General features: G+C 56.4%; 1 protein-coding gene across 4 annotated transcripts; it reads right to left on the bottom strand.

Annotated features, from left to right (window-relative positions):
* Positions 1-129: 129 nt before the first annotated feature.
* Positions 130-27,326, bottom strand: NLGN3 (neuroligin 3). Of its 4 annotated transcripts, XM_039354864.1 has the most exons (8): positions 26,738-27,326; positions 16,965-17,637; positions 15,928-15,987; positions 11,650-11,709; positions 9,469-9,618; positions 8,014-8,199; positions 3,226-4,015; positions 130-2,525 (listed from the first exon to the last, which is right to left on the bottom strand). In XM_039354864.1, the coding sequence occupies exons 2-8, from the start codon at positions 17,443-17,445 to the stop codon at positions 1,676-1,678; spliced, it is 2,577 nt and encodes an 858-aa protein (XP_039210798.1). In that variant the 5' UTR covers positions 17,446-17,637; positions 26,738-27,326; the 3' UTR covers positions 130-1,675. The 4 variants fall into 4 exon arrangements, with proteins under 4 accessions (XP_039210798.1, XP_039210800.1, XP_039210799.1 ...); XM_039354866.1 differs by lacking the exon at positions 11,650-11,709 and having other exon boundaries at positions 26,738-27,325; XM_039354865.1 differs by lacking the exon at positions 15,928-15,987 and having other exon boundaries at positions 26,738-27,325.
* Positions 27,327-27,486: the final 160 nt, after the last annotated feature.

Below are 27,486 nucleotides of genomic sequence, written 5' to 3'. Positions count from 1 at the left end.
ATGTGTTCCCTCAAGCGGCTGCCTCCTAGGGACTGGTGGGCTCTCCTGGGACGCAATAGGTGCCATTCTCCTTTCCCTTCCGCCCCAACATGACCCCAGGCCAAGAAGAGACAGCACAGCCAGGAGCTAAAAATATCCCTTCCAGTTTATTGGGAATTTCTCATTCCTCTGCTCCAAGATACAATCCCCCCCCCCCAGTGAGGAGCAGATTGGCGATCGGTAGAGGAGACACACGCAGTTTTAAACTTCCAGACAGGCTTGATCAAATCCCATTGGCCACCTGCCTGAGTTGCTTGCAGCCCCCCCTCAATGTGTCCCCCTCCCACCACCTCAGAATCCTCACCTTGCCAGCCGATGGTGTTGCTGACCACCTGTTGGGCTCTCCTGCCCACCAGGTCTTTCGCAGGCCAGACTCCGACAAGGCAGGGCTTGCTGCCTACCATCTTTCCCAGCAGACCCTGTCCTTGACCCTCTTTACCCCCAACTCCAGTTCCCAGGCCTGACATCCACCTGTGGCAAGCCTTTGAGCTGCCACTGCAGGGTCTCTGTCAACCAGCAGTCCCACAGCCAGCAACTCCTCTGGTACCTGTCCTGGACCTGGCAGCCAGCCTCAGAGAGCAAGCCCCTTTCTGCCCCATGATGTCCAACCCACTGCCCCTACAGGTGCCTTCCCCCTCCTTCCCTGCCTCTCCAACCCCGAGAGGAGGAGCCGTGAGTTGGAGACCAGGGCAGGCTGTTGGCTGCCAAGAAGCAAGGCTGAGGCACCCGACGTGGCTGGGCCCTGGTCCGGCAGCTGGCTAGGGCAGAGGGCAGGAGGCGGCTGCTGGTTCCCAGGATCCAGGAGCATGGATTGCCCAGTGGACACCAGGGCTAGGAAGGGCATATCAAAAATACAAAAGGGCCTCGTGGTCGACTCTGTGCCACTGCCCATCCCAAGGGAAGTCTGCTGGTTTCATAGTTTGGCACAGATGCAGCTGGAGGGGGGAGGGGGTGGATGTGCTCGTCTGGGTGACGTGTGTGTCTAATTGGCTGTATCAAGAACACTTAGTTTAAAATCTTTACAAAGGACAAAACACGGTGTCTCCGTTAGTGTTTAAAGAACTAAAGATCTGCTTAAAAAATGTCTTTTGGAAAGAAACAGACAAACAGACAGTATCTCTGCAACATGAAGAGTGTGATATGGAGCCAGGGTACCAGACAGTACCTGCCAGGCCCAGCATCAAGACCAGGGATCCAGGATCCAGTACGGGGCTTAGACCTCCCCCCAAATGGCACCTGTCCAAGAGCTCCAGGAAGTGCCAGCGATCTCCAGCCACAAGGTGGCAGCTAAGCTTGTGGGAGCCGTTCTCTGTGGCTCTAGGTTGGTAGAGAAAGACTGGCAAAGCTCTGTTGCAAGAGTGCCCACTAGGAGGTGCCTAGGCAGAGTCACCTACAGTTGTTCCAAGAGGCGAGGGGCTGCCCTGGGCTTCCTTGGTAGTGCCAGCTGGACCTGGGAGCACAAAGGGGTTACTCAGCTAAGGGCAACCCAGGGGTCTCGCCTTCTCTGCTGGACTCCATGAAGCCTCAGCTGCTCTGGAGATGAGGAGAGCAAAGCACTTGATACTACGAGCCAAGAGAGTTGCCACGTCTGGCCCCACAGCCCAAGGTCCAGTGAGGCGGAGCGTGTGCATTGCGGCTATACCCGGGTGGTAGAGTGTGAGTGAGGGAGCCCAGTACTACTAAAGCTGGCAGCAAAGGTGTTGTAGGGGTGCAAGGTCTGCAGCCCCACCAGGGAGTTGGGGATCATGGTGATGGTGTTGGGTGTCATGAGTGGAATGTCATCGGGCGAGCGGCGCAACGTGAGCGTGTAGTCGGGCAAGGCAGTGAGGCGGAGGGCATCGTGGGCCGGCACTGCCTCGCAGTCTCCGTGGTGGGATTGGTTGGTCTGCAGAGAGGGGATATCCTCTTCCGGGGGATGCCCGATATCGTTGGTGGCCGGTGCATGCTGTGGGCTGGGCTGGCGGTGGGTGTCCTGCCGCCGCTTGTCCTTCCGATAATAGAGCGCTGCAAAGGCCAGAACATTGAGGAAGAGGAGGGAAGCCCCCACAGCAATCGTGACACTCAGCTCAGTGGAGTAATCCCGGGGATTCTCCACCAGGAGCGTGCCTGCCCCGTCCTGCTCGGGGTTCCACTTCTCCTGCGAACCCTCGCTGGTGTAGGCAGTGGAAATGGCTGGCCGCTTGGTGCTCCAGGCCTTCCCATTGGGACGGCGTGCCATGTGGGAATTCTGAGTGGTGTCAGGTGGCGGCACCTTTGTGGTGGTGGAGGTATAGTGGAACATGTCGTGCAAGTTGTACAGATGTGGGACCAGATGCTTCCAAAAGGCAACCTTGGTGGCACGGTAGTGGTCACGCACCCGAGGCTTGAGGCCAATGTGCAGGTAGAGCTGATCACGTGGGTTGTACTTGGACCAGGCGACTTCCTCAAACCGATTAGCCTTGGTGTGGATGAACTTGGTATCCTGGGGGACAGGTTTGTTAGGGTCCCTAAAAGAGAGCGAGAGCAAGAATGAGGGAGAGGGAGAGAGAGAAAGCATGCCATCAGCAATCCCTAGTGTGCCATTAATCAGGGGGCTCCCTGGGGGGGGGAATTGTTCCCATTGGAGATATCTGCCAAGCAGGGGTGTCTAGCCCCAAGGGGCTCCAATATATGGACAGATTCTCTGTCTTCGAGGGCTGCAGAAAACTGAGCCTTTTCAGAACGAAAATTCATTCAGCTTGGCCAAGACCTAGATTCGTGTTTCAATAATCTGAAGGATTAAAACTGGACTTTTCCTAAATCGCACTGGCTGGGAAGTCTGAGAGCTGCAGTCCCAAAACATCTGAAGGGGAGTAGGCTAGAGAAAGCAGATCTAGGGGCTCAATCCTTGAGGGGCACTGGAGAAAGAAGCCACCTTCAGTGCCCTCAAACTACTGGTCCAAGGACCCTGAGGAGAACAGGTATTTGTTTAATCCTTTTCCCCCTTCCTCTCCTTTATTAGATGCCAAGGACTAAAGGTAGCCCAGAGCTCTGTCCCCATTTCCTCCCGCACACCCTGATCCTGACTGCGGAGGGTCTTTTCACTGTCCAATTCCACACAGCAGAATTCCAAAAGAGTGCCTGGCTCTGCCCTCTGGGAGTCTCTGGGAGATGCCAGCCACCCACCCTGCAAAACCCACAAAAGCAGTCTGGGGAGGGGCAACATACCCAGTCTTGGCAAAGTTAGTCCAGTAGGTCATAACAACAGCACTGAGCATGACGTCGTTCTTGGAGAAGTTGCAGGGAAAGAGGTCGGTGGGGCCAATCATGGGAGTCCCAAAGACGTAAGGCACCTCGTCTCCGTGGGCTGCATCAGACCAGGGTGGCTTCATGAGGCTCTGGCAGTGGTGATAAAAAGCGTAGAAATATGTGGGGGACCCATAGCGAGCGTGAAGGTCAGCGGTCACCACTGATGGCTCAACCCACTGGTGGTCAGTGAAGAGGGCCACCAGGGTCTTGCGTCGAGTTTCTGGGTTGTCCCGGTCAGCCCAGTCTGTGTACATGAATTTGATGGTCTCACGCAGGGTGTCTTTACCCTCTGGGTAGCCGTACAGGTTGTCCACAAAATTGGAGACAGAATAATCGAAATCGCTGCCTGAAACACCATCCTCTGGGTCCACAACGCCCTCCACAAACTTCAGCCCCTCACCCTGGTTGACGCCAAGCATGATGTCATAGTTGAGAAACTCTCCCTGCTCCATCAAGATCTCTGGGTCATCTGGGATGACGTCCCCATCGATGACTGGCCCAAAGGCCACATGGTAGCGTGCTGGCTGGATGTCCTGCTCCACCAGTTCCTTGGCAGTCTTCTGCCTCAGGCAGTCCACCATGTCCACAGTGTCAAGAACATTGCAGCCCACTTTGTCAGCCAGCAAGCTGGTGTACTTCACAGGCTGGTAGTTTACTGCCCAACTGGACAGCGCAGAGCCACTCTGGATGATGGCTCTCTGAAAAAGACCTGTGAGGCGAAAATACAAGCATAGCAGAAAAGGACATGCCACTCATGAGCAGGTTTCAAGAAAGCTGCTGCTGAAGGGACACCACCGACACCAGCAGGCTGTTCTCTATTGCAACCAAGCAAGAAAAGGGGCACCCGGAGGACAGATGGCCCAACAGAGAAAGCTCGTCTCCAGCCATGCCGGCTCCCTCGTCCAAGACTAGGCTGCAGATGCAAATGCTGGGCTTGGGGCCTTAGCACAACCCCCTTCTCATCTCCGTTAATCCTTCCCTGGCAGCCATGCCATGTCAGCCTGGCACCCGTCAAGCGATCCTGGTCCTGTTCTACCCAGTCTTTGGGAACAATGGGCAGGAATGGGAGAAGAGGTGCTCTCCCCTCCCCTGCCTCAGGCAGGGCAATCTGAGGCTGGCATCGTGGGGGTTAAGCTGTGGTACTTAACCCTGCGTGTTCCACAGAGAACAGCCTTCATTTCCTGCCCAGCTGGGCCCCACTCTGTGCCAATGTGGGCTCGGCAAACTGCACATTCCCCAGGGGCACAAAGGAGCCTTTTTGCTGGCGGGAACACAAGAGGCCGAGGATGCCGGGCCTAGGAAGCCGGCCCACAAAGACCCTGAGGCTGGCAAAAGAATGCCAGGCCGGGCTGGGTGCCAAGGTTCCTTCCATGGGGCTTGTCCTCAGAATACAAAAAGGTCCAGGAAGTGCAGCCTCTGCAGCTGAAGCCGGAAGAGGGGGCAGAGGGAAGGAGGATAGGAGCATCTCCACCAGCTCCTACAGCCCCTCGACCTCCAAGTAAAAAAAGGGGATGCATCTTTGCTACAAAACTGGGGGAAGGGGATAATTTGTATTTATTGTCCCCCACCCCCAACCCTGCGCTCCCTTAAAGCAACTGTGCAGCTTGCAGGGGTGCAGCCCTTTTCTCCCTTGAAAGACTCTTACACATTCTTATTCCCCCCAGGCTCCCCGGGAGGAAGTCATCAGAGTTACCTTCCAACCACCAAGTGTCTGAAGCCGCTTTGGCTTCCGATCTGCCAGGCTGCATCCCAGAGGGAAGGACTGCCAGCTGTGCCTCTCAAAGCCGCTCAGCCTCCCTCCACCTGGTGCCCTCAGTTCTGATATCTAGGCAGTTGAAGCCCCACCCGGAAGCATCAGGGTTGGGAGGGACCATTGGCCAGTGGTTCCTCACCTGCTTGGTGTGGGATCCAACAAAACCCAGCTACGCTACTGCTGAACAGGAGAGCTGGGCTAGTTCAGGCTGTCCTGCCACGTGGCAAGGAAAAGGTGAAGCCAGCTGGCCAGGGCATCCCTCCCCCTCCCCCACCTGCTGTACCAGCCCTGAATGCAGCTATTTGAATATTCCCCTGGTGGTTCTGGATGAGCTTCGCAGGCCCCAGAAATGCATGTCCTGCAAATGACCAGAGGTAATTCTATCACTTTCCAGCTGCTGGGTAGTAGAAATGGATGAATATCCTCTGCACACACAGAAATAGCTTCTGCCTTTTTTCTCCACCTGGGGGACAACCCCCACCCCCAGACACCATGGTCAAAGTGGAAGACTGATTCTTTCTTGCATCTGGGGAGGGGTGGCTCCTGCCTGCTTTATTGGCTCACAAAAGAGCACATGGATGAGTTTGGCTGTGCAGAGAAGGCAGAAGCCCTCCGAAGGAGCGTCTCCTGGGTCGCTCTGGGGCCTCTGCTTGGCAGGCAGGATTCCAGCCGGTGCCTAATGCATTCTGGCATGGGAGGGGGAGGCGGAAATGCAGTAGGGGAGGGGGAGGCTGAGCAACACTCCCAGCATCCTCCAGCAAGCAGAGAAAGGCCTTCCCTCACCAGGCAGCTGCATCCGAGGAGACCCTGGTGCTACCTTTGCTTCCCTCCATTCCTGGGAGATGAGATCCCTTTGGTGGCCCTGGCAAACAAGGGATTTGGAGTGCAGGAACCGCGAGGTGGCCCTCCTCCCTCCCCTCTGCATCCTTGCTAATAAACGTGAGAGATACAGAGGCTCTCCCCCACTGGGGACACCCCTCCTCTGGTGTCAACACTGCAACAATCTTGGCTGAAGCCATTTTTTCTTCATTTTCGGTTGCCGCAGTACTGGGAGAGGGGAATGAGTGATTTTAAGGTTAGACTAAACAATAATTTGTCCCATGGGAACCAAGGTCATAGCTGCCTTACTATTTGTGGGCTGAGCCTTCCGTTAGAAAGCCCGCCAAAATATTCTATTGGGGAATGTGGATAATGATAATAATGCTGGGGTGGGAAGTTCAACTTTGTAACATTGGAATGCTTGGGAGAGAACTCCAGACTTGGTTTCAGTTTTTACTGTGCTGATAATTTTGTAGCCAATAAACATTTCTTTAAGGAAATCCCTTGCCTTGGAGTCCTGTTTTTACCAGTCATTTAATGGAACCATGACACCCGGCCTCATGCCCACCCCTGCTGGTGGCTCTGCGACGTGGTCCCCAGTGTGGGGCTGCCCCAGATTTTTCTGCTGCAGTGACTGAACCTGATCAGAACACGCAGAGCTAAGCTTTTCCTAGCCTGCTGTACTCCAGATGTGTGGAATGGCAGCTGAACGGTGATCCAAAACATCTGGAGAGGGTCAGGTTCAGAGAGTCACTCTCAGCCCTTTCCTTGGATCTGGAAAGGATCCCTGTGGCCTGCCAGAAGTTCAGCAACATCTGTAGGGGCACAGGTTAACACTCCCTCTTCAGACATTGATGCCAATGTGCAAATTGGCACATTGTCCAGAAAATCTTTGGGAACCCAGAGGAAGGACAGAACCATCAGATCCTTGCAAGTCTTTGGGAACCCGTGTGCTTGGTCCACCTGCCCTAATCTTACAATGCTTTTGGCCACGAGACAGACCTTCCTAGCAGCAGCCCACCCTGACTTCTGTGCAGCGGATCCTTCTCAAACATCCCAAAGGGGTGATAACATTAACTAGACTGGGGCGGAGGGGGGCATTTGCTGGTGGCTTGGCTAATTCCAATGCTCTAGGAGCCATAAAAACATCACGGAAATATGAACGAAGCTGGTGTACTACTTTTTCAGCCACTGCAGGAACTCCTGTGCAGCAAACTGGACACACAGAAGCTGCTGAATGTCTAATTAAAAAGCAAGACATCTTTCCAAACCCCAAGAGAGCATCTATGCTGGATTACCCATCCATGAGGATGGCATGGACACCATCAAGCAGGGACAGGAACAAGTGTAAATACTCTTAAAGCTGTCCCAGCAATGACGCTGGGCTGAAAGCCACCCTGCAGAGTCTTTCTTGATGGACTCTAGAGCCAGAAGGGCCCCCAGCATCAAGCCAGCCCACCTCAGACACACCTCCATCTTCCCAGAGAATGCCCCCCCATCTACAAAAAGGTTCCCACTCTTCCCAAGATCAGCCAGCCAGGATTCAGATGCAGAAGGGGCAAAGAGGGCTGCACAGCCTGACTTTTCAAGGCTGCTTGGCAGATGTTTTAATTCATGCATGTTGGGGGCTCGGTTCCTGCCTGGCCTTGGGCCCATCTCTGCAGTTGTGTTTTCTGAAGAAGAAACTTTCAGACTTCCTCTGCCAGACTGAAAGTCCTCTGGCCAAGCTCTCCTGGACCGTATCTGGCCACAGGTTGCAGCTTCTGAAGACTGTCAGCAACTGCCCTTGGAGAAACTACTGAAGCTGGCTTGGCAAAGGGAATATCCCGAGGTCGGTTCCATTTGAAGGAATCTTGCCTGTGCACCTGTCATCTGCTGTGTCTCACCATGGCAAAGAACCTGCTTCAGCCTCTAAGCGTTTCTTACTGCCTGTTTTCCAATGGTCTTTGTAAATTTCAATTGTGAGTTTTGAAATAGAAGCTATTGCTGCCTCCCCCCTTGTAATCCTGAATGCAAAGATACAAGTGCACTTTGAAGCCCGTAATTCCACATTCTTACAGGAACAAACCATCTATGGTAAAAACATGGGGAGTCCAGAGAGGAGGAGGTGCAGGAAGAGGGGCAGCTTCCCTTACCTTCGGAGTGGTGCGACAAGGTGAGCAGGCTGACGCAGGAAGCCCCAATGCCTGACCCGAAGACAGTGATGCGCAAAGGGTCGCCGCCAAAGAAAGCGATGTTTTCGCTGATCCAGCGCAGAGCCTGGATCTGGTCCAAGAGCCCATAGTTGCCTTTGGCCGCCTGGTCGCCAGTACTCAGGAACCCTGCAGGCAAGCAGAGGAAAGCTGGTTGCTCCCCAGCCGGGATGGGGCTCCTCAGCCAGACCCTCCATCCCCCCTCCCCATTGCTGACCAGGCCCCAGCAAACGGACAACTTCTCAGTTTCCTCCACGTGAGATTTCCAGATTTTTCGCCATTCCGAGGAGGCCAAGGAGAGGCCCCTGTGCCTTTTCCTCAGCCTGAGTGGACTGAACGAATCTGCTCCCCGTCTTTGGGGCCATCTGTCCCGACGCTCAGCTGCTCATTGGGACCTTTCTGTCCTCGGTTGGACGTTACTCTTAGACTGGGCCTAGAAAAGCGGGCTTTAAATGCCTCTCTGGCTTTCTCCGATGCCAGGCCAGTGAAAAACTTAGTGATTTCAAGTTTTTGAAATATTTGGGAGCTCGTGATTTCTGCAAGCCCAGGAAAGGGATCAACACGGAAATGAGCTGAAACTTATTGTACGAATCTGAGGTGAATCCCGCAGGAGTTGAGGTCAGCTTCAGCACCCTGGCATGCAGACTCACGAGCCGAGCGTGTCATTTCTAGGCTCCTGACCCAGGTGCAAATCCACCCAGGAACAGCCTTCTCCTCTGCCTGGAGACTGCTGCAGCCTCAACCCAGGCACCCTGGAAGGCCAAGTCACCATCTGGAGTTAGGGTGGCCAAGGGCTGTCCCGAAAGTCAAGGGCGGGGCTGTTTGTCTGTGGAGCAGGCACAAACCTCAAGGAGAAAGAAGGTGGAAGGGAAGCCTTTACCCTGCCTGCCTCCCGTTCCAAGGAAACCTTCAGGATCCGACAGGCAGCTTCTGGAGGTGACCTGGCAGCACCCCAAGAGAACCATGGGATACTCCCTCTGGGGAGGCATATTAGTGGTGCTTGCTGAGTAGTGCAGAGAGGAGATGGGCAAACAGGGTTTTTACAATATTTAACCACAGATCAATACTTGCTCTCTGCGGGGCCGTAATGGGCAAACACAAGGGAACTCCAAGCTAGGAACACAGGGCGGCTTTCACATCTGTCACTTCGGCCCGGATGAGGGTCGAGGGCCTGTCCTGGGGGCCAGATGCCAGACAGGGAGGGAACCTTTTCAGGGGAACCAGTGCAAAAACTGGGGGTGCCAAAGCTGGGGATCTTGCTCCCTGCGGGACCCTGTACTTATTCCCCACAGATGCCCCCAGCCCAAACTGCTAAGGGATGTGGTGGCTCTTCACGACCTCTCCAGGGGCCGCCATTGGGCTGGAGTGCAGGCAGCTCCGTTGTGAGAGCCTCCATACCCAGGACTCCCACACGGTAGTTGAGAGTGATGACAATGACGTTGCCGTAGCTGGCCAGCACACTGCCGTCAATCATGTTCCCTGTGCCTTCCATGTAGGAGCCCCCATGGATGTAGACCATCACCGGCTTGGCCCCGCTGTCTCGGATGTCTGCAAGAGAGAGAAGCTAGAGACAGGAGTCTGACATGACCTGCTGGGCACCCAGCCTTGGGCTACCTGAACCCTTCCCAGGGAGGCCATGGGAGAAGAGGCACAGCAGGGACGTCAAGCTCTGCCCACAGGTTTCCGGCCTGGCAGACAATGTGAGAAGGTCCCAAGGCTTGCAGGAGCTCCCTGCGGTCCCTTGTGCTCTGGCGGGCCCACTGTCCAGCAGCCAGCTGTGAGATTCAGGGGCTGGGACTGAGCCCTAGAAAGATGCTGTCACCAGGGGGAGGAAGGGTTGGAAATAGCACCTCTCCTTTCACTGGGGTGTAAATATTCTGGGTGGTGGGAAGGGAGTAGCCTGTCCCCTCCTTTCTTCTGAGAAGCTGCTGCTTCACCAGAGACTTGCTAGCAGAGATACACTCAACAATCCTGCAAGATTCACCTTCCATCCCCCTCCCCTCTTGCTCACTTCAGTCAAATGCCCCTGGCACCTGAACTGGGATGGCAGCCTGTGCCCCCACAGCAGTCGGCCCTGCCTATCCCGTCAATGCCCTCAACGCAGCAGGAGGAGCAGCCTCTCAGCTCCCCAGGGACCCACACAGCTTAGAGCTGACGCTCCTGGGAGCAACAATCCCAGGGCAGAGGTGGCCACTTGGCACTGCCCTGTCAAGGATGCTCAGAGGGGGCTCTTTATCCAACTGGGAGAGTCCCAGAATGCCTACCACCCTAAAGCAAGCAGACATTATAAGTACAAACATTATAAGCAGAAAATCAGCAGGAAGTGCCTCGTGGCAAGACAGGGACCTCATCTGCCCTTACCAAGAAGGGACATGGTTGGCCGGTCCCTGGGGAAGAGCTTCTCCAAGGGGATGAGGGGGCAGCAAAGCCCACCAAGGGCTGAGAAAGGAGCAAAGGAAAGAGGTTGTCCATTCACCCCCCCTCACTGTCCTCAACCCAGGACAGACGCAGTGCTGACCGCAAGAATGGCCCCTGGCATGCCAAACAACCTGCCCAACAGTACAGAACAGCCCAAACAGGGCTGCCAACTGTGACTCCCAAAAGCACCTCCATTCTGGCTAGCAGGCCTCCCTCCGCCTTGGGCGTCCGCTTCCAGACCCAGCCCACCAGCTCAGCTGTGCTGGCATTCACGTTCCCTTTTTGGGAGTAGTGTAGAAAAGGTGCCTCTTTGCGCCTGAAGGGCAGCAGATGCCCCGAAGGGGGTCCTCAGCAGCTCTTCCCACTTCTCTGCCAAGCTGTTTGCACAGGTTGGCTGGGATTTTCTTGGGTGTCACCTTGACCTTTTCCTTCAAGCAAAATTGACGGGCATCTGGCACAGAGGATGCTTTTCTCAGGATTAAATGGCAGCCCCTGCAGGGAGGGAAGCAAGCGAAGCGAGCTCCCCACGCCCAAGGACACCGCTGCCCGTGGCATGGGCAGAAATTGGCAGAGGGGCAAGCCGCAGATCCCGTTCTGTTGCAGAAGGGCACCACTTCGTCCTCTGCCCAGTGCCAATGGCATTCTTTGTAGCCATGTTTCCAGTGCCCCTCCTGCCCTCCAAAGCGCGGTGCCCCCATGCCCCCCCCACTGCCTTTTGCAGAGGTTCTTCCCCGAGTGCCTGGCTGGGGAAAAGAGCCCTTAAGCAGCCAGGGGGGGGGGGTGCTGAGGACCCAGGCTGGACCCAGGGGGTGTTGTGTGTGTCTGTGGGGGGGGGGAATGAGAATGGCAAGCACCACTTTCTCCCAGAGGCACTGTTCCTGCAAGCCCACAGGGAAAGACCAGAAATCCAGAGCGTCTGAGCTGAGAAGGACCCTGCAGCCACTTGTCTCCACCTTCCCAACCAGCAAGCAACCCAGGGTAGGAGGCAACAGGGCTCCCTCCCCATCCAACTACTGAGCACCCAGAGAGACAGAGACACAAATGGGGGGGGCTTCTTGGAATGGCAGCAGCAATGAGGACGTGCATGAGAGAGAGGGGGGAGGGGGGAGGGAGAGAGAGAGTGGGTTCATGCATCGACAGCCACTTGGCACACGCAAATACCTTCGTCTTCATCCCCGTCATTATCTGCTAAGTCCTCGCCCTGTTTCTTAGCGCTGGAGCCTGGGGACCAAACACGAGGAGACCGAACAAAAAGGAAGAAGGGGGCAAAAAAGAGAAACCAAAACAGGAAGGAAGAAAACAAAAGAGAATTCAAACATAGCATGGCTGCAGAGAAGGTGGGACGGTCACCTGGCTCAGGCTTCTGCTAAGCCTCCGGCACCCCTCAGACCTCCGGCAGCAGCACTGGGGAGGGGGCAGAGGCTTTCCTCAGCAGGGGCCCGTCCCCAGGGCCAGGGAGAAGGCCAGGCATTGCTCACGGGGAAGGGGAGGCCAGCTGCAGAGGTCACGCCTGAAGGAGGGAGGAGGGGGCAGCCCACTGGATCTGTCCCTGCGGAGCCAGCCTGGATGGGCCCTGAGGTTCAGGGTGGCATCTCTCAAGCGGCAAGCCCCCTTTGGATGCGGACATGGGCCGGGCATACTTGTTACGGGCATCACCGTCTAGCAGCCAAAGGGTGGAAACTCTGTGATGCCATGGGACAAATATTCGTGCCCTTGGCATGACAGGTCACTTCCACTCAGGATTGTACAACAAGACTTGTGCATTTGCTTGCACCAGCCTATGGCACCTGGAGGGCCGGGGCTGTGGTCATCTCCCTAAAGGTCTTATGGTGACCTCCAGAACTACCCCCAGCTCTTGAATATGAACTGGCCCTTGCCACAAACTCCTCCAGACTTTGGCTTGCCCACATGCCAACCAGGTGCAGCAGGTATGGGCTCTTTCTGCTGCCCTGCAGATGTCCCTTCTTGGCTGCTCCCCTGAGAAAAGGGGGCTGGAGAAGGCCTGGGCAGGATGCTTTGGGGGCTCTATGTGCTCCTGGAAGCAAACCTTAAACATCTGCAGCACCCCAGATAGATGCACACTGAAGGCTGCTATCCCATCTGGCCCCGCCAGCCACCCTGGGCAGCATTCAGTCCAGCATGCCAAAGAGGCCCTGCCCATCTTAGGGAAGAGTCAGCAAGCGCCCAGCTGCCCATCCAGCCTCTGAGAGGTCCGATGGCTCCACCCGTATAGGACAAAGTCCTGGGTCAACCCAAAGAGACAGATTTGGGAGACTTGCATGCGCCTCCACCTTCCCTTCTGCCCAGCCGCCACACAATGAGGCTCCAGCCTGGATCAGCTGAGAGCAGAACAAAGCGCTCCTGTCTCCAGCCACTGCTGCTCAGATGCCAGGCCTGCACGGTCACCATGGAAACCGAGGCAGAGAGAGGCTGCGCTGGTCCTCCTGCTCGTGGCTCTGCAGGGCGCATCAGCCCGGCCCCAACCATGTTCCTCCAGACCCCCGGTGCAATCTGGGGGCAGGGAGGAGGACACTTTGCCCAGGCCATTACACGGATGTGGGGCATCCAGAGATGAGCAACTGTCCAGCCAAACCCCAGTCAGAGGAAGCTGTGGGGAGGCAGCTGAGAAGCTGCATTGGAGGGATCAGCCCAGGGCCGGGGATTATGGGCAAAATCTGGTAGAGGGTTCATAGGCACTGTGCAATGGAGCAGCCATGCGCAATATGGCCGACAGAGCCAAGCCAGTCCTGGCCCAGGCACGGGCTACCTTTGACCCCTGGCAGCCGAAGGGAGGGAGGGAGGGAGGGAGGGGGGAAGAAGGTATGTCCATCTTCCATCAGGATGAGGAGGAAATGAGGAAGGGGTGATTTCTTTGCTCTGCTGGGAACCTGCCACGCCACATCAAAGCTGAATGAAACGAAAATGCTTTAGAGATGGCGCAAAAGAGGGGCACCAAGGACAGCTGACATGAATACCTTCTCCTTTCCATCAGTTTTAGGTGGGAGATGCAAATTCTTGCTTGACAGATTAACCAGGATATGAACACAAGCAGAATCCGCAGTCACAGTGGAGAGCCAGCGAGGGGGAAACATCTGAGCTAAACTGGGCCCAGCTGTGAAGGGGCAGAGAGACTTAAAAGAAGCCCCATCAGTCCCATAAGGGCACAACTCCCATAAGCTGCAGGGAATTTGCCAGAAGCTGATTTGCAGTCACTCCCCGTGGGGAAACAGCCATTCCTAACCTGGCCTCCCTCCCTGAATAGCGGGGCTGGACGTGCTCCTGAAGAAAGAGGGCAGACGCGAGCCAAAGAAGAAAGGGAAATAGCTATTTTGGTATTTATGGGGGTGCTCCCCAAAAAAGGCATGCAATACCCTCCTTCTTGAGGACTGAGCCTTCTCCCCCTCCTGTTTTTGTGACATCGGGCTGAGTGGGCCCCAGAGTCCTTAAGGGAGAGAAGCCAGACGGAGCCTCAAGGCAGCTTCTCTGATGCCCCCGTTGCACATGGTGGCCCAGGATGCTGGGGGGGGGGGCTGCCTCCTCCTTGAAGCTGTTCAGTGTTAACCTTCTCCAGACCCACTTTCTCTTTCCTGGAGAGTCCTACGTCAGCATTAGTCAATGGGCAAGTCAAAGACAAAGTATGTAGCTGCATACACAAAACGCTAAGCCATCACTGGTTGGATTCACACAATGCACTGAACCATATTCCCCGACTAAATGAATGCTACTGGCAGAGTTCTCCCAGAATGCTTAGGCTCTCAGTCATGTGCCTGAGCTAAGCCATGTCTTGCTTACTGGTGATTAGGGTTTGCTGAATGGTCCACACGGACTGGGTTTGTATGATGCAGTAAGCCACGATTTACAAACCACCACACTACTTCAGGAAGACTGCTAGCCCAGTCACAGTCTTTCTTCCCTTCTTGGGCAGTTATGTTTGACTGGAGCCACAGGAATTGACGCCTCCCGCCCCCTCCCCCTTCATCCCAGGCGGAGAACCCAAGCAGATGTTCCAGGTTCAAACAGAGGACGCTACCTTGGGGTGGAAAAGTCTTTGCTTAAGCTGCCGGGATGGGAACCTGCTTCCAAGCTGCCTCATGTGCCTGGACCCACCAGCCCTGTGTGTGTGTGTGTGTGTCTGTGTGCAGGTGTGCTGGCACGTCCACTAGTTCTGGTCCTCCCTTAGCTGCTTGTCTGGCTTCCTCCTCCACTCCCTGAAGGCCCTTCTAAATTGCTGCATGCTTTTGGCCATTTGGCTGGGCATGACAGGAGCTGAAACCCAACATGCAGGGATGCGGTGGGGGGTCCGCCACCTGGGGGACCTGCCCTCTGGAGCCCAATCACTTGAAATGAGCCCCCCTCCTCCTTTTTCCCACCGGAACGCCTCCCTTTGTTTCAAAACTCAGGGATCCGGTTCCTCTTCCTCCTTGGGAAGAGCTGTCCAGGCCCTACCCCCCCCCCCCCGGGCAGCGGGAATAGAGCAGGAGAAGAGCCCAGAGCGGCTTCGGCCATCCCCACAACAGGCCTGCTTGGGTGGTATTTCCAAAAGCTCAAAAGAAGGTTGGCACCTTCATGCCCGGCCTTGGTGAAGGAATAACAGAGGAGATTTAAGGGTGGCTTTTGGCACAAGCGGTTGCCCGTGCTGAAGCTGCTGCTCCATCATGGGTGGAACCGAGACCCTTTGTGAGGAGGGAGGGGGGCACAGAGCTCTTGAGGGGCTGCAGAGGTTCCCTGCCTGCCCCTCTCCACTCCTGTCCAGGGGGCCAAGGCTGGGGGGGGGCAGAGGTCCAAAAAGACAACTGGGGCAAAGCAGACCCAGCGGTAGCCCTGAGGCCAGCCTTCCCCGGAGGCAAGGGGAGTCTGGCTCAAGAGAGGAAGGAGCTGTGGAGTTGCCGTTCTGCCAGGCAGAGGGAGGAGCCCAGCGCAGGGTGTGCTGCCCTGTACCTGCTTAGGGACCCAGGGGCCACAGTGGCAGGGAAAGGGCACCCACCGCATGGAGGTTCCTGTGGTGGGGCAGCCACTCCACTCTTACAGTGTCTGGGCTGGCCAGAGAAGCAGTCCAGAAGCAGGGCATCCTCAGCCCTCTGACCACTGGCATGGCCTTTCCCAGAACTGCTGAGAAGGAACTGGGCAGAATCGCCTTCCAATTGACTCTGGATGCAAAGCCAGCTCCAGCCCAGTGTGGGGCAGGGGAGAAGGGAGCCCTCTCCTCTGCCCCCCCCAGTGATAGGCAGCCAATGCCAGCCAGCTGTTCCTAGGTGGGAATGCCACCCCCCCAAAAAAGAGAGGGTGCTCTCCCGGAGGACTGGCCAGAGAGCCCTTCCAAGTCAATAAGCCCCCCACCTCCATTCTGCTGTGGCATGGGGCAGGCCAGGCGCCCCCTGGCGCTCACTCTCTCACTTGCCTCTCTCTGTGCCCTCTGCCAGGCCCCGGCTCGCTACCTACCTCCTTTCCTACATATTTTCTTGTTGGGTTTTCGGGCGCATTCCTTGGAAATCCGTTTTACTGTAAAATGAATAAAAGACTACAAAATAACAGGAGGCCCCAGCGGAGGGTGTGGGCATGCAACCCATCCTTCTCCCCACTCCACTCCACTCCCACCCAGCCCCCCACCCCCTTTGGGGCTGACCACAGGGAGGGCAGAGGGGAGCAGAGCAGCAGCTGCTCTGGGGGCATCTCTGAGGCCAAGAAGGGTGCAGGAGAGGAGGGCTGGTCAAGCGTGAAGCTCCCTCCTCCCTGCCTGGGGAGGGGCCCGGCTCCCCCAGTGCTGCTGCTGCCAGGTAAGGGGCTCCCCTCCACAGGGCCAGATTCTCTTGGTGGGACCCCCTTGTGGTGAGGCCAAGTGTGCTCAGGAGGGGCTACTTACAGTTCCAACGGGGGAGCCCTGGAAAGGAAGGGTTAAGATGCTCGGCCTCACCACAAAGAGCCCCCCCTCCTGCTCTGGCTAACCCTGCTAGTGGAGACCCTCCTCTGACCAGGGAGTGGGACCTGCTAAGGCTGAGCTCAAGGACTGGGCGAGGTTTGGAAGAGAGAGAGAGACAGAGAGAGACCCCCACCAGAACTGTCCTGCCAAGGACCCTCTGGAAATGGGGGCAGGGAGGATGGAGAGAGAGAAGGTTGGGGGAATGTTGACCCTCAGCCAAGCCTGAGGGCACCTAAGGCTCCCTGCTGCTCCCCAACGGGCTGGGACACCCTGCAGCTGACCGAGAGTACTCCTGTCTTGCCAACCCAATTAAGGATGAGGATGATGGGGGCTGGGGGGGGGGAGACGAGCAGAGGAGGAAGGGCCCATGTGGAGAAAGAGCGAGAAGGAGCACATGGCAGCCGGGAGGGATAAGCAGAATGGCCAGAAACGGATGCGCACAGACAGCCATGCGTCGGGGGGAGAGCAAGTGATGGCAGCATGCTCAAACCGCAGAGAAACACGCGTGCACACACACATACAACACACATGTCCTACAGGCACCCCGCTGGGGACTCACCATCCTCGGTGGGGATGTAGATGTTGAGGTACAGACAGTCCTCGTTGGGGTCCTGGATGTAAGTGGCCACAATGTCCAGGTTGGAGGTGAACCAGATGGGGAGCATAATCTCGGGCACAGCGGTGTGGATGTTCTGCGGGCACACTGGGGGGAAGTGGGTGGCGTTCCGGATCCCCGACCAGGATGGTGGAGGCTCAGGGGGCAGGAACCGCTTGTCCCCAATGGGAGGTGCGGCGTAGGGTACCCCCAGGTACTGGTCCACCGGCCCCAGGATCTCGCTGGGCAGGGGCACCCGCACCCCACGGAGCTTCCCGTAGTGAGTGTTGACGGTGGGCGAGTAGGCCTGGCTCTCCATCCGCACCACGGCCGAGGCGAGGCCCAGGATCCAGAGGGCCAGGTGTGCGCCCCACCCGGCAGCCCCCTTGGTCACTTGCGAGAACGGCGGGAGGAGAAGCGGGTATCGGCACAATGACTGCCACATGATCTGGGGAGGGCAGTACTGGGCAGTGGGCCTCAAGCACTCGGTGACTCAAAGGACCCTCCAAGGAGGAAGGGGGGCCCTCCAAGGGGGGGGTCTGTGTGGCAGGCAAGAGTAATAGCAGGCAGGGGCCAAAGTCCCACGGCTCAGGAGCTCTTCCTCTCTGCAGATGCAGCTCTTTGGAGACAGGTGGTTCTACAAAGAGGAGACGGGGGGGGGAGAGAGAGGCAGGTTAATAGTGACCAGTTTGGAGGGGGCAAAGTTCAGCCACCTGACAAGCCTTCTCTTGTAGAAAGAGATGCAAGATTCAAAAACCACAAGTCGGGTGTCTGATCAGAAGTTCGGTTCTTGGGGAAGAAGACTCAAAGCCCCAAGGACAGATTCCTCTTTGCACCCCATCTGGAGGGCAATGTTTGGCCCCCATTCAAAACCAGGACTGCCCCAGCAGGAGGCTCAGCGGTGACTCCAGCATGATCTGGGCTGATGGCTTACTAGGACCAGCGTCTCCCAACTGAGTGACACCAGGACCAAACCTTCTTGTGCTGGTGGGCCTTATGACAAGATGGCTTCCTTCCCCATTTGGGGAGTCTCTCAGGGCCTCGGCTACTACCTCTTCCTCTCCTGGGTGACCCCAGTTTCAGTCCTGAGAACAACGTGCAAGGTGGCTCTCAAGGAGGGATTCCTGGGTTGTGCTTTTCATTTCCTTCCGGGGCATGATAGCAAGGCCCCGGAGCTCCTAAGCACTCAAGGCAGACGCAGGTCCTGGTCGCAAAAAGTGCATGCAAAATTATCCAAATTACATAGTACCCTTAAAGGAATAAAAGCTGCTCTTTCCCAGGAATTACATCCAGCTGTCCAAATTCTAGAGAACTATTTTTTGGCCATGGGCACCTGGGGGACGTTTGTGGTGGGGAAAAAGAAGAACAGAGAAGAAAGCCTTGGAAGGAGCTCAAATAATTGCTAGCTACATGATTGTTCCCCTTGCGGGTAAGCTCAGAAGAGGAGGGCTGAGGCTAAGAGCCCCACAACAGGGAGAGGACAGACAGAGCTCAGCCCACCCTCCTTCGGGATCTGGGCCCCCTTCTGCATTGCTGTGAAGAAAATGGTATGGGGGGATCAAACATTCAGACAAGGCTGAGGATGAAGGCCCTCTCAGGTCAAAGATACTCCTCTGCCCCCCCCCCCGAAGAATCCTGGGCGCAAAGAGGAGGCAAGACTGGAGGGTCAGTATGGAAAGCAGCTCCTCATTTCTAGCCATGGAAGGGGACAGCTGTCAATCAAGGCCCCTCCTCTGAGCTCAGTGAAGCACATGGATTTAGGCGGACTTCAAAATCAGATCTGGGCAAGAGATCACCCACCCAACAGCCTGAAGCAAAGGAGCTGGAAAGGCTCTGGAAAGGATCATCCCGTGGTCCCATAAATGACAAGATAAGAATGAATAGATTTGTGGGGAGTGTAAAGGGGGGCTGGAATGAATGCAAAAGAACCTGCAGTAAGAGGGCGATCATGGCTGGACGAGCGCAGTGATGCAGGAGAAAAGTTAGCAGACTTTCGGAGGGGAGCTCATCTCTGGCTCCAGCTCTGAGTCTCACAAGGGCCAGTGATGTGCCCAGATTCACTGGCTGGAGAACATCAGCATCAGCAGACCATATAAAAGGAAAGAAGACAGAGAAATACAAGATGTCGGTCTGGACAGTTCCAGATGCAGACTGAGAAGTATTTGTATCCAATATTTAAGCTGAACTTTGAAAATTAAAGAGCGTAGGTCTCATAAGAAGTTTTGACCCAGGCAAACATATGGTCAGAATAGAAGATCCATTGAAACAGCACATCCACTACACTGAACTTACGTGAAATTGAATTTCGGGAACTCTGGGAAGAGGTCAGAGATTCTGCAAAAACCAAAGCAGAAAATGCATTCCCCAAATCCAAGGAGTTATCATGAAAGTCAGAGACAGATGGAAGATGAGAGGCTTGGATGGAAAAAAAGAGTGTACAGCCTCTGAATGCAGAGTCGCAGCATCAAACAAGGAAGGACAATGGAAGGTATCAAAAAAAAATGTCTAGAATTGAGAAAAATAAACAAGAGATGATGCTTTTAGAGAGATCAGATAAACCACGGGAAAATGTACAGCTACTCACGGATAATCATCCAAAGCTCTAACAAAAGCAAATGAGGTTAAAAGAAGATGGGAAGATTACACTGGAATCATTGCAAACAGGATCACAGAACTAGAGAAACATTTGTAGAGAAGCAATTTATTCAGGCACTGGCTCCACTGAAAATGGGGGTACCTCAGAAAGTAAAGTAGTTATCAGGAGGAAAGTACTAGAAGTACCCCTGGAGCTGCAAAGAAACAGCAATTAAACTGCTACCAGCTCTGTGTCAACAAATATGGAGCAGGACTGCAGGGACAAGAATTGTCATGGATGATAGAGAGCTGCTCCGAGTGGGGTTCCTCCTTGCTTTATGGACCTCAGCAAGCTCTTTGACTGTGGAGATCATGCCAAAATGTGGGGTCTCTTAAAACAAATGGCTGGGACATCTGGTTACTCTTGGGGGGGAACCTTTGCAATGGACAAGAAGCTACTGTAAGAATTGGATGTGGAGGAATCAAGTGCCTTAAAACTGGGAAGGAAGGAAGGAAGGAAGGTCTATTGTCCAATCCTAAATCCACCCCAATGGATCTTTTGAAACCGCACACTTACACCTTCCCGAGAAGCTCTCAAAACATGGAGTTGGATGAGTGAGCTCTTCCCTGGGTATCCACGCAGGGTGATGATAGTAACACCCACAAAAATAGCACCAGCGTCTTTGTTAGCACTTCACCCGCTGCATTTCCAAGAAGACCAGGCACCGCTGGGTGGGCAGACCCACAGGCTGCTTTGGACCAGCCAGGTTTAGCCACCATTCTTGCTGGTTTCTTGGACCACGTCTGGCTTCCTACCCAAGCAAGGGAGAGCCTTATGGGACCTGGTGCCCTCCCAATGGAATTCCAGGCCATCTGGAGAAGTTCGTACCTCTAATGGCACAGAATAAAATGATGCATGGAATTTCTTCCAGAAATCTGGAATGCTATCCATCAAAGAGTCTTTGCTATGGCTTTCCCTGAAGAAGGAGAAGCAGCCAAAGCGACTTCTCTCACCCAGAAGGGTGAGGAAGGATCTGTTTTCAGGACAGAGCAAAGCCTCCATGCACAGCCATCCAGCTGGAATGGCAAGAAAGCTCCTTCTCTGGGCATCCTTTGAGGTTTGTCCCACTCAGTGACAAAGCCTGTCTCTACTGCTGAGTCTGGACAAGAAGCTGCTGCAAGCATAATTGGGCACTAAGGCAGACAAATGGGGCTTTTGTAGCCCTGTGGAGCAAGAAGAAGAAGATGGAAAGAAGACAGAGCTGGGTAAGGCTCAGAAGAGTCCTGAGCTGAGAAGCCAGAAGGAGGGATCTTTGGGAATTTACCCCTGACTTTACTACAAGAAAGTGTCTTTGAGGAAGAAGTCTTCTTCTTGCTGGGCTTCAGAGCTCCAGGTCCCTGCAGCTGCCAGTCTCTCCCTGGTAAAAGTGCCCCCTTTGCTTTGTGTGGCACTCCATGGTGGAGGCAAACCAATCCCAGCGTGGCTGCAGCAGAGGCTGTCATCATCTGGACTGTCCCAGGCTCTGTGACTCCAGTGACAGAGAATCCCACAGCCTTGTCCAAGCTCTGGGCCTGCCAGAGTGCCAGACCTCAAGAGGGGTAGGTGTGGGTCTGGCAGCCTTGTCCCCACTTAGAACGTGGAGCCCTCTCACTTCCCTAAGCATCAGAAATGTTTCTGCTCGGTCTCCATCAAGCCAGGTCAAAATAAAGAAGCTTATCTAGATAACCTTTCATCCTGGTGAATTTCTGCCTAAGCACAACCCCACCCACACTGCCTTGATGGCTGCGCAAGAAGCCTCTGGTTGGGCCAGGGCCCTACTGAATTTGGCTCCAAGGTCCCCGAGGGGCCTTGACAAAGCAGCCTCAGGATGCTGAAGGCAGCCTTCCCTCAGCTGATGCTTTCTGGGTGAACTGGACTACAATTCCCCTCATCCCTAGCCAGCTGTTCTTCATGCAAGAGGTTCAATGTCTGCAAAGCTCCGGGGGGAATTGGAGAAACCTCTGCCCAAATCTCCACTGCTCCACAGTACTTGGACAGGTGGAGCAAAAGCACATAGGAGGCTCCTGTAAGACTGTCCAGCTCTCCCAGTTTTCTCCACCAGAGAAGCCAGGGTTTGACCCTGGAGATGTCCAAGGAAAAGGGGAGGGGCAGCCGTCACAAACAGGGAGATCCTCCAGTGCTCAGAGGTTCCCGGGCAACCCTTCCTGCATCCTCCGGTGCACTTGGCTTCAGGAAGACAAGATGGCCGCAGAGGACTCCCAAGAGCAGAGGAGGAGAGCAAAGGCATCTGGAAGGAGGCAAAACCAAATGCTCGAGCTGACCAAATTTTCCCAGGCTGCCCTCCAAGGAGAGGATGCAAAGGGCAAACTGCTCAGCCAGGAGAAACAATGGGCCCCTTCAAGCCATACTCAGAGGAAACTGGGGACTTTCTGAGGTGAAGAAGAACACAAGCAGAATGTGGTTGGTGGAAGAGAGGAAGGAAGGAAGGAAGGAAGGAAGGAAGGAAGGAAGGAAGGAAGGAAGGAAGGAAGGAAGGAAGGAAGGAAGGAAGGAAGGAAGGAAGGAAGGATCCAGAGACAGAGTAGCCACTTGTCAGTAACAGAGGCAGGCTTCTCTCTGGAGTGCCCCCATCCCTGGAAAATGACTTGTCTGGCCAACTTACATTCCCCACATTCTCCCCCCAGTCAATTCTTCTTCCGGGATATCCCTTTTCACAACACAGATTCACACAGCCTGCAAACACAGACAAGCCACAACATGCAATACACTAAGCAGAACCAAACAAGCCATTACAGTTAGTGCAAACAACTGGGGTTTGACCAACGAAGCTGGGCACCAAATAATCTGGCCCAGCCTGCAAGTCTTGAAAGAGGCAGGAGGTTCTTCCTTTTCATCACTGCTGGCCCAACGGTGAGCCCCGGTGACCACTCTCCTGTCAGCACCCCCTGCTGGTTTCCTGGGGCAGAGCCTGGAAAGGTCTGGAAGATCAGAGAAGCTGCTTCCTGCTGGAGGAACAGCGACCTGTCCGGTACAGTCTTCTCCAACTTCTGCTGGCTGCAATTTACATCCACCACACCTCACATAGTGCTGGCTGTTCATGATGGGAGAAGTCACCCAACTGACCTGGAGGGCAGTCAGAGGTCAGGAAGACTGCTCTGCTGTGAAGAACCAATGGAGGCTAGCGGCTTCCCTGGTGGGGCCAAGCATCGGGCTAGGGACCATCAGCGGATGGATTTCGACAGTCACCCCCCCCCCCAGAAGGCAGGACAAAATCCAATCACTGCACCCACATTCTTTAGCGACTGTGTGTCATCTTCACCCACAGTCACCCTCTTTTAACCTCTGTCTCACTTGAATCTGTTTCAACTGTCTGCAGAGCCCAAAATCCCAGGCAAGCAGCAATTTCTGCCCTCACCTCCAAACTGGGATCTCCTGTACACATCCCAGGTGTGGCCCCTGAGCCACGGCCCCTCCCTTTCCACATGGAGGCTGGGAAGCAGCAGCGTCCGCCATGCAGGGGCTTCCAGGAGTGCCAGTCAACCCATGGCTGCAAGGAGAGGGCTGGGCACAGGTTCCTTCCAGCAGCCAAGGCTCACCCACCAAGTGCTAAGCGGTCTTCTCTTGCACCCAAGGCCTGTGGGGGCTTCACATTCAACGCTGGCTCCGAGGGCTCCAGGGCTTCTGGCCTAAGAGCAGGGTCTGAAACTGCACCCTCCATGGAGGAGAACGTTGTTGGGCTGCTCTGGCTGACCGGGGGTGTGTGTGGGGGCAACATACATCGAGCCCAGCATCTCTCCAGCCTGGGCAGTGTTGAGAGTGGGAAGGCAAGTGCATTTCTTTTGGAGACCGATGTCCAGGTGATCCTTGCAGGGTGAGGGGTGTGGAATGGCACCCACAAGGAACTCTAGCCACGGCTGACATGATGTGAGGAGCAGCAAGGGGGTCCTTCTCACAGGACAGAGTGAAGACAGGGGTCTTTTGCACCACCCCTTTTACCTCTCCCTTTTCTGAGCTAAGCACGCTCCAATGGAAGCAGCTCCGCTCATTTGCAGCTGCAACAGCCGAGCTACCAAAGCAGAGTCCGCTTAGCGGGGGTCTCCATTGGTTTTGGATTTGGTCCAGTGCCTGATTCTCAGGGAATTTGGCTTGAATGTCTCCCCTCCTCCCCGCTGGCCCAAGGGCTTTGTTCTGGCTGTGGAAAAGCACAGGTACCCACAGTCAAGTCCTGCCTGTGCCAAGGCAGAAGCTCTGGGAGTCTCAGTCCCATGTGGCTCTACGGGGCACCCTTCTTGCCCAGGGAATTCCAGATTCTGCCTGCAGCAGGAGAGACACATGAGCTGGTTTTTTAAAACAAAGAATGCAGTTTGTCTTCTTCCTGCAAGCAGCAACAGGGAACCAATCCCTCCTTGTCCGTTTCTGCCATCACCCACTACAGCTGTCAGTAAGAGTGGCTGCCCACCTGATGACTTGCAGAGGCAGCCTGATTTTCCTCTGATGGTGGTGGTGGTGGTGGAGAAAGCCATTGTCCCCACACATCTGGAGTCCCCCCCCCCAGGAAGACAGCTTACAGCCAATCAGAAGCAGCCCTCACCAGCTCTTGATGCTTGTGGCCTTTCCCACATGCTCAGTGCATGTCATGTACAGCGCCTTTTCACACCTTGCAGCCAGTCTGTGGTCCAGGCAAGAGCCTTGATGGGGGAAGGGGGGCTAAGAGGAAGCAGGGGCTGTCAGGTGGACGAGGTCTTGGCCGCCCAATTTCCCCCACCGCGTCCCACCAACCGTTTTGGGTATCCGTTGCCAGTCGCTGCCTGTAGAGGAACTGCTGCTGGCTCAAAATGGCTCTTTCTCCCTGGCACGGATCCCAGAGGGAGGGGCTTTCCCTGAGCCTTGAACTAGGAGAGCCAGGGATTGGAGGGGACTTGGGGGTAAATCTACTACTAACTATACCCCCTGCTTGACACGGGCACTTCCTGCCACCCCAGCCTCTCTTCTGGTGCGTGGCCTCTATGCTTGGCCACCCTGGGGAGCCGTGGAGAGCAGGTCCCTGGAAAACCCCCAGCCCTGCTTTGCTGGGGCAAAGAGGCTAAGCTGCTGCAGCGACCAGCTCCACGTCTGGGCCCCCTCTCCACCCAAGCCCCTCCTGTGTGGGCTCAGGCTGACGGAAGGGAGAGCACGAAAGCCTTGGGCACTCTGCTTCCTGCTCCTCCTGCTGTGGAAGCCCCAGGACCACCTCTTGTCTCTATGGCTGATTCAGCAACAGCACCTGAGACCCCAGGAGTCCCATAGGGCACGGGGTTAGCCCAGCCCATCTCACTGGGCGGTTGTCCAAATAAAGGCATAAAATGAAGCACTTGGCAAACAAAGAAAGAAACCCAGGTCTCCATCCTAACGAGTCATTTGAGGAGACAGGTATTTCTGAGAGAGGTGAAGGAATAAATATGCAAGGGGGAAATAACACATTTTCTCCTTCCCGCCCAAGTAGACTTTGGCTACTGAACCTGCCAGCTATCCATCCCAGGAGAGACGACCTGGCAGGGAGAAGCAGGAGTTCTCAGCTCTAAATGAGCAGGAAAAACATGGGCAAAGTTCACCCACTACCCCACCGACTGGCATCTGTGGCTCAGCAACCGCTTCCACAGCTAGTTTGCCCAGATGGAAGACCCAGAAAAGGCATCAACAACCGCACTCCATTCTGCCCACAGAGCCCAGCTGCGGGTCCCTGTCACGTGGGGGTGGGCTGCTTCCCAAGTAGGCAGTTGCCTGGGCACCTTCTGCCCCTGGGCTGCCTGTCGGCTGAGGACGTACTGTTTACTCATGAGTCAGGGTCTTGCCCTTGGTTCACATTGCTGCATGACCAGAAAGTCATTCCTGCTCCTGAACAAGGCTGGGCCCCCAGTGCCCTCCCAAATCTGGGCACTGCCACTATAAGCCCCTTAGGAAACGGCTCAGTAGAGCCACAGGGGAAGATGCGTGGGCCTTCTCCTCCCCTGGATAGTGAATAAACGGGCCTTGTGGCTTTCTTGGAACAGGCCAGCCCCCGAAAGAAAGGAAACAAGAAAGAAAGAAAGAAAGAAAGAAAGAAAGAAAGAAAGAAAGAAAGAAAGAAAGAAAGCTCTCCAGGCTCAGCATGGCTTGCTGTCCCCTCAGAGCTGTTCTTCCCCCAAATGCAGAGGAACAAGTTACTAGTCCTTTGGATGACATGGATGGAACACCTGTTCTCAGTCTGCCTTTTCCTGGCAGGCCTCCTTCCTATCACTGCCCCCCTTCCTCATTCTGCCCCCCCAGGTGCCCTGAAGGAGCTCAGAATTCGGCCGGATATTGGTGCCATTCACCAAAGGGAGCCAGGCTGGGGGAGAGGGCAGCCGAGGCGTTGCACCTCTCCCCAGCTCGGTGGGCACAGGGAAGGCGCTCTGCTCATGCTCAAGGTGCCTCAGCCACTCCAACACCGGACTGGAGTCGCAACAACTTTGGTGGGGGGACAAACAGAGGCACATCCCCCTCCTCCCATATCATTGCCGGGGAAAAGCTTTAGGGCTCGCCCGCCTTTTAGGCGGACGACCCCGATCCTCCCTCGCCATCCAGGCTAGGGCAAGGCGAGACGGCGCCCGGGCGCTCCGGGTCAGCTTCTCCATTCTCTGCCAGCCCCGGAGCAACCTCGGCGGTGCCCGCAGCCCAGGCTCCCCATGGAGGCGGAGGAGGAGCGGCCCCACCCGGCCCGGGAGGGCGTCGGAGCAGCCGCCCAGCTCGCGCGTCTCCCTCTTCGGGCGCCCCGTCCTTGGCTGCGGCGCGGCAGAAGCAGCAAGACCCGGCGCGCAGGGGAGGCAGGCGGGCCGGGGAGGGGGAAGCAGCCTCCGCCCCCGCTCGCCTCCCCCCCGCCTAAATGGGGGTCCTCTGCCATCCTGCACCGTCACCATGGCAACGCGAGAGACCGGTCTCCGCAGCAGCGGCAGCCCCCCCCTCGCGCCCCCGCGCCTGCTCCATCCTCGCCTAAACCGGCGGGCGATCGGGCGGGGGCGCGGGGTCGGCTGCTGCGGCTGCGGAGCGAGCGAGGGGGGAGCGCGGTGGGCCGCCTTCGCCCCCCCCGGCCACGCCGCGCTCCCTTCCGCCGCCCGACCGTCGTCCTCGTCCTTCGCCTCCCCCGACGCCCCTCCCGGTTGCTTACCCGCCGAGGCGCTGCTGCTGCTGTTGCTCCAGTTGCGGCGAAGGCGGCGGAGGCGGTGGTCCCGCGGCAGCCATGCCGGGCCGGCGCGGGAGGAGCCGGGGCGGCGGAGACGGCGGCGGCGGCGGGAGGGGGCGCGGAAGGTCTCCTGCAACGGCCGCCGTCAGCGCCGCCGAAGTCCCCGCCCCGCGCGCGCGCCCGGCCGAGAGTGCGCGGGCGCGGGCGCGAGGAGGGGCCGCGGCGCGGGAGGGATCCTCCTCAGACCCGAGGCGGCCATTCGCCCGTGCTTGGCGGCGCGGGGGCTGTAGGGCGCGGGGAAGGGCGTCCTTGCGACCCCCGACTCAGCCCTCTCGCCTGGAAGCCCCCCTCAGCAGGTGGCAAGCAGGAGATCGGCCGCTTGAGCCCCGCCAAACTGCCTCCTTCGGGCCCGCCCCGGGAGAGAGGGAGGGTCTGTCCGGATCCCCAACAGAAGCCCGGGAGCAGCTGCCCCCCCCCCCGTCCTCTAACACAGGAGAGGCTTCCGAGGAGAGGGCGACGGGGCAGGGCCTGTGGGGGCAGCCGTCTGATGGGCCCAGAAACAAAGGGCGTGCTGCTTGCTCGCCCTGCCTTCCGAGCCTCCCCCCCCCCGGCCTCTTCTGCTCGCCCCGGACCTCAGCAGCAGCCCCCCTGGTTTCCACTGGCCTCGCCCCCCCCCCCAAGAGCTCCTCCAGATGCCTCCCAGGCCCCCCTCTGCCTGGTCTCTCCACATTCTC

Source organism: Crotalus tigris, unplaced genomic scaffold (assembly GCF_016545835.1).
Source record: "Crotalus tigris isolate CLP2741 ecotype Arizona unplaced genomic scaffold, ASM1654583v1 scf7180000018585.330925593:3314079, whole genome shotgun sequence".
In the NCBI taxonomy this organism is placed as follows: domain Eukaryota; kingdom Metazoa; phylum Chordata; class Lepidosauria; order Squamata; family Viperidae; genus Crotalus; species Crotalus tigris.
Note: the sequence above shows the minus strand (reverse complement) of the source record. Positions and strands in the feature narration are given on the sequence as shown.

What these genes read in the sequence shown, in the direction of transcription:
- NLGN3 (XM_039354864.1), bottom strand. Translation starts at nt 17,445, where the DNA reads ATGTGGCAGTCATTGTGCCGATACCCGCTTCTCCTCCCGCCGTTCTCG. An exon ending in CTACATCCCCACCGAGGATG is followed by an intron (nt 15,988 to 16,964) that starts GTGAGTCCCCAG and finishes TTCATTTTACAG; the next exon opens with TAAAACGGATTTCCAAGGAA. An exon ending in TGACGGGGATGAAGACGAAG is followed by an intron (nt 9,619 to 11,649) that starts GTATTTGCGTGT and finishes TCTCTCTTGCAG; the next exon opens with ACATCCGAGACAGCGGGGCC.